The 6,497-nt window shown below is 43.7% G+C and overlaps 1 protein-coding gene across 1 annotated transcript in view; it reads right to left on the reverse strand.

Annotated features, from left to right (window-relative positions):
- Positions 1–1,327: 1,327 nt before the first annotated feature.
- The window catches only part of SLC30A1 (solute carrier family 30 (zinc transporter), member 1), a gene marked incomplete at its 5' end in the record, with an annotated part of 5,565 nt that continues 395 nt past the window's right edge, over positions 1,328–6,497 (reverse strand). The window contains 2 exons of the mRNA XM_010145546.1: positions 1,328–2,998; positions 6,346–6,497. The exon at positions 6,346–6,497 is cut by the window's right edge and continues 45 nt beyond it. Coding sequence (XP_010143848.1) covers positions 2,088–2,998; positions 6,346–6,497 — 1,063 coding nt within the window. The remainder of the gene's footprint in view (positions 2,999–6,345) is intronic.

A 6,497-nucleotide genomic window follows, 5' to 3' on the forward strand; every position in this document is an offset into this window, starting at 1 on the left:
AGTGCTTTGGCACGTAGCGTTTGGCCAATGCACTGGCATGGGATACAGAGCCGGGCTGGCCCTGCAGACGGCACAGTTAATACACAACACTGGTAATCCACCCATGGATAATCGAGAGTTGACTGCAACGCTCTGCTGAGAGGTTGGGTAAGACCACTGACAGGACCAGGTCTGACGAGCAGCAGACTATTCTGAACTACTTAAGAGCAATTATCATACGAGACACATATTAGAAATGCAAATTAGCAAGGTGTTCTGTATCCAGAGGCAAAGCTACATTCCCTTCACTAACAAAACATTCTTTAAAAAAAAAAATCTACATTTAAATACTGTTAAAAACCTGAAAACCACAGCATCGAAGAATTTCATAAGGCCAAAGCTACCCCCGGTTCCCTCTGTTGTGCCTAAGTATTGCAATACATTTGTAGAAGTAAATACCATGTAATTTCATCTCTCATACTCCTTCCAGTGCCTTCCAGTAACAGATCTCAGAGCTCTTCACACAAAGAGTTAACCCTCACAACACCCCTGTGAGGTAGGTATCATCCACATTTTAAGACAGGGAAACTGAGGCAGAGTGTTTATCATGTCCAAGAGTCACAGAGGAAACAATGGAAGATCTGATTTGTTTTCCAGTTTTGAGCATAGGAGCAGTCAATTAAATCACAAGCCATTATTTCCCATACATAACTCGAGGGCAGATCAAAAGGGTCAGTTTTAGATCGGATTTCTTGCATGTTTTATCTTCAACTCTCGTCTAGTCTCTGCCAAATTCACAGAGTCCGCAGACCAGTTTCTCTCACGTTAGGGTGTAAGTTGGCAGCATACTGTAACAGCTTCTTCAGAGCCAGTTGTCAGTGAACTGAGTGAACATTTTTAACCACACATCTGGATACTCAGTAAGTGAAATTGATACATAATCATCTCCAAGTGTGAACTACAGTGAGTGAAATCCTGCTCCCTGCCCCGCTGCCGCCAAAGCCAGCGGAAGGCTCCAGAGGAGACGGTGGGGACCAGGACTGCAGTCACTGCTCGTGCTTCCAGGCACACTCAGCTACCAGCAAAACGCACCACGGCGTTACTCGTTACGGAGGCCACGCTCTGTGCTTAAAAGCATGAATTACCCTGTCGGCGCCTGGCAGACCTTCCCCAACAGGGCACTTATGGACATAATAATTCTTTTATCTCAGAAAACTGAGCATCAGTTAAAAATTAAGCCCCAGCTCTTCATTCACAGCACTGAGTCAAGGATTCTTTAAACTTCAAACTTGTATGACCAGACACCACTTGGAAATAAGGAAAAACACCAGAAAACCCATAAAATATGACAGTATGAGTTACTTTATCGGTCAGTCTCACATCTTAACCACAGGGCAGTACACAGTAGCTTGAACTTCCATTCTGATAGAAAAAGACCCCTTTCGCATCTGATATTTTCACAAGCAGCTGATTTTAATTACCTCACTACCTTACCAGAAAAAGAGGGGACAGTTTCTAACAATCAGAAGATGTTCTCTTTAAAATATGCTATACAATAAATTCATTAGAAAAGCCTTTGCATTTATTATTATATATAGGTTTAAGAAAAATATGTGAAACTGCAAAGTGGTTTCCAGTTTTAAGTACTTGTAGCTTTAAAAACGTTCTATGAACTTTGGTTTCCTTAGGGCTTCTAAATAAACAATATATTAAAATATCTACAAATCAAATATTAAAGGAAAGAGTAGGTCCAAGAAGTCTGTAACACAAATTGAGTTCCTACATGCTTATTCCTCAAATACCTTTTTTTTTTTTTAATGGGAAAAAAATATTTTAACTCGAAGCACAGCAAAAAGTGTCTGCTGAAGTGTTGAAACTGGTTTTCTGAAGTTGTTACAGCATTGGTGCACTTTCTGTCTGTCGCAGCACAAAGTCAACACAAACACATCGTATCATGACAGTGACATAATGTTCTTCAAAACAAGCGTTCTAGATTTAGCAGTATGACAAGAACAAGGACTTCAGCAATTACACTACTTGGCAAAATTGCATCTCAAAAGTCTTGCAATAGAGCTGTTGTCAAAGTCACTATGACTCCACTCAGGGAGTTACAAAGATGATTCAAACTGCTCGTTTTGATCGGTGTTTGCCTCTAGCTTAACAGAAGGGATGCTCTCCGACTTAGTCCTCCTAGTTTTCGAAAATTCAATGACAACCTCTGAACAAGAAATACTAAGTGACGAAGATTTTTCTGTCTTCTTAGCAGTACTATCTTCTCCTGTTCCACAACACTGCTTCAAAGCACACTGAGTCCTGCAAGGGAACTCGCATTTCCCTCGCCCCGATTCAGAGCCGACGCTGGCAAACTCAGGCTGAATGGTAGTCGCGTGAATCCCTTCGTCATGGAAGATCTCTTTGATGCGCTTTGCCACCATCATGTACGTGGAGGGATCGGGACACTTTATGTGAGCAGTGCCAATGATCCTGCTGCCTGCGAGCTGCCAAATGTGTAACTCATGGACTGCTTCAACTCCTTCGAGGGTACGTAACTTTGAGTTCAAAGAGTGAACATCTATTTGTTTGGGAACAGTCTGCAGAAGTATAAGGGCTGACTCCCTAAGCAGCGGGTAAGTTGTGTAAAGGAGTATACAAACCATAATCAGACACAGGACGGGATCTAAATATAGCAACCAGCACGGACCAGCCACTGTAATGCTCTCCTGCTCAGACTTGTTCGCTCTGCCAAGTGTTGGGGATAAAGTAGCGTTTTCCATGCAATGATTATTGACACATGGATTAAAGCAGGGCCCATCTTTGGGGCATGGATTCCACAACCCATAAAAGAGCAAGGCATTCACTACCACAATTACTGAGCCTAAAGCATCTCCAAAAACATGCAGAAAAACTCCACGCATGTTAAGCTGCGCACTAGAGTCTTCTTCAACCTCCTCTACATCCAGAGAATAATGACCAGCGTTCCCATTCACTTGTAGGTCAGTCATGTCGTCTTTCATGTCACCTGACAAGAAAACGGTAAAATGATTAGGCACATGCTCTAACACTACACTTTACTGTAATTCCACATAAAATAACAACCGACATCAAGCTTGCCACGTTCAGTACAAAACTGAGAAGAAAGCAACTCCACCCATAACACTTAGCACCATTTCCTCTGGCTGAGAAGTGTCCAGTTATTCCAGTAAGTGATCTAAGGCCTAGAAGACAACTGTTTCTCCATGGATCTTAAAGGTGTAGAGTGGCTAAGTGGCAGCATTTTAATTTACTGTCCTGAAAAAAAACTGTTATCACATTTTCCAGCTGTTTAACTATTTGACTGCTCCCTGTATTTTTCTTATAGAAAATGCAGAATTACAGAGCACATAGAAAAAAGCTGGTGAAGCAGCTACAAACCTTCCGTTTCTTCCCCCTTTTGAAAAGCCAGAAGGCTGATCACATTGATAAAATCCCTCTTAAACCACAACACTGCATCGCTATTTTATATGAAAATTTGAGAGGCCAGAAGCTGTGTGGATACCGCTTTACACTAAGTTCTTCCCAGGTTAAGTAGTTCATTTGCAAAAGACTGCTGAATTCAAGGAAAAGAAAGTTTTTCCGAGATGGCGCATGGAGCCAGCAGAACTGTGAGCTTTTAGGTCTAAAATGCAGATTTATCAGAGGTATTGACTACAGGACAGTGTAAGTTATTGCTGAAGCTCTCAGTCTGTGAACTAGTGTTATTTATATTTCAGAATACATGAAAAACATATTTTTAGCACTTTTTTTTTACGTGACATATGGCTGTTGAGTGACTTATAGCTGCTGATGCCCAAAGCCACATGCCATAGACCATGCAACGCGTAACTGAACATTCTGGTGACCTCCTTTGTCAAAACTGCCCGTGTTATTACCCTGCCATCACCCCTCACTGGCTATACAGGAATAAGTACACACATCCTTACAAAGGAGAATGTATCTGGAGGGGAAAAATACCTTCCCATGTTCCAAAAGTTCATCTTTGGACAGAAAACTGCCAGCGTTAAAGAAATCTATCAGGCACCAGCCACCGGCCTGACAAACTCTGACTGCTTCCGCGGTTACTCAGTTCAGAGCTTTGTAAACATTAACATGTTAGCATGACCTGCAGCTTCTGCCACTCCGCTCTCATGACTGCGCTGCCGTAATCACCAAGAAGGGGTGGGCTGCTACCAGGGCAGCTGAGCGGGTCAGTTCCAAGCCCCAGGCTCATAACCTTGTGCATCACACTTGTCCTAAAGCTCCAGCTACATTTTCCACATAACTTCCAGGAGTTATGGAACATGAGACCTGTAACTTTCCAGAGAAATCAATAAATGAGAGGAAAATAATGCAGGTTATGGAGTTCAGACAGGGTCCACGATGAGGGCAAGGAAAGAGGAACTTTTCTGACACTCTGCTGCGTACCAAGTACTGGGAGAAAAGAAGATTTGGAAAGTCTGTGACCTATCCATAGGGGTGGGTAACAGGAAACAGTTCCAGAAAGCTCTGGAGGGCTTTTTTTAATGGAGAAAGGTTAAAACATGTCCATTTTAAATCTAACTATAAACGTTACTTCACATGAAGCCTATGCACCAAGACACCTGCGCAGGACTAGCCCCTAAGGCTATGACCTTAGGAAGGCAAGGTCTGCCTCCCTCTTTGCCGTTTCCCCTGGAGCCATAGTACCGCTCTCAGTCACCTCCCCAGTCTTCACCTACCCATCTTACAGCTTCTCCCAAGTCTCCAAGCACCTCTCCTTGTAACACTTCCTTGGGTAACTATGAATAACTCCAGCCATTACATAATCATGACAAGCCATACCAGGAAATACGAACTTATTTCAAAGTTTCACTCTGACCAAAATTATGCCCTATTACCACCTAAATACCCATGACAAATTATTTCTTATTGCCAGAAGGACGTCTATGAGAAATTCCAGACAGGTTAGCTCAAAATGGTGTATGTATATTTTAATCCATGCTGTAAGTTCATCTTTTAGTCTAGAGCTAGTACAAAACTTGGCAAAAAGCACAGCTTTTCACCATGTTTCGCCACAGAAGAACAATTCACAAACCAAGATACCTATCAGATCAACAGCTAAGGGAATTTTACATTGTTTGAAAGTAATTATTAGGATACCTCTGTTGGAACCAAACGAACATTAAGAGCTTATCATGTGGTCAAGAAAAAGGTGTACTATATTCAGAGGAACTTTCCCATCCCATCTTGCAAAACCTGTCTTTTGAAAGCCAACACAGAGTCAAAACACCACAGCGAGCTCCTCAAACGTGTATTGGAACCTCTGACCACAGAAAAACCAGACCTGTCGCAAAGTTCGCTCTGCTCGTTAAAGCTCAATTTCAACTACAACAGTGGTCTCCTGCTGCGGCCCTGTAAATAAAGGAGAGGGATGGGCATGGATGCTGAAGACTGAACCCCCTTCCTCCTGCCATATGATTAAAGGAGAGAAACTGCATTTATGCACCTTTCACTCTGCTAACACACAGTACTCAGCTTTGACCAACTGACTTCTAAACAAGCTATGCAAACTTCTAGATTCGTTAAAAAAATAACACAAAAAATTCCCTCCCACGAAACAGACAGTTTGGTCACAATTGGGAAGGGAAGATTTTAAATTCATCTCGACGTGCAAGTGAGTGGGAAGGTGCCTGCTTTAGAAAGCTAAAGAAAACTAATTCAAAGAAACCACGCATGTACTCTGGCACCAGCAAGCTCCATATTCAGGGCCTACTGTGTGACTTCCACAGTTCTGATTGGTAATTTCCAAGACTTCTTCCTACTGATATGGATGTCATGAAGAAGAACAACATTATTGCAACGCAATATACTTTGGTATATTCTGTTCAGGTGGAGATTAGCTTCTCAGGTAGCTAATAACCAACCCAAAGGAGAGATCAGGCTGTCACGACCAAAGCGTTGAGCCATGCTCCATTTGATGTGCAGCCAGTTCAGAAGGCATTAGGGCAACGTCTTGTGACAGCGTGTTTTGCCAGGCAAAAAACACTTGTCATGTGCCTTCTCTACCAGCACCAACTTTTTCCACAGCAAACTGCTTCACCCTGACTCTTTCACGCTCTGACCTGTCTGCAAGACATTCGCACATCTCAGGGCCCTCCTTTTACTACTTGAAGGAAAAGAGTGAGGTAGAGATGCACGGACGCCTGCCCGAGAGCACCGCTAAGAAAGTTTCTTGCCTCTTCTCCAGGAGGAAGGATGGGTGGTCCCTACGAAGCTTGCACCAGGAGAGATGTCCACCGCCTTCCTCAGGGCAGGGACCCCTCCTCCTTTCCCCACGCCTCTATGACGGGACAGCGGTGCTGCAGGACTTACCCAGCTTCTCCTGGCTGACTCCGTTGGAGCTGCTGCAGTTCTCCACCAAGGTGCTGGTCTCCTCCCGGTGCAGTGCAGCCTCCCTGTCTCCGGGTGGCTGCTCGGGCTTGGGGCTGCTGCGGTGGTGCTGCCTGCCGCTGTGCGAGTGCCCG

Source organism: Buceros rhinoceros, unplaced genomic scaffold, assembly GCF_000710305.1.
Source record: "Buceros rhinoceros silvestris isolate BGI_N320 unplaced genomic scaffold, ASM71030v1 scaffold33051, whole genome shotgun sequence".
In the NCBI taxonomy this organism is placed as follows: domain Eukaryota; kingdom Metazoa; phylum Chordata; class Aves; order Bucerotiformes; family Bucerotidae; genus Buceros; species Buceros rhinoceros.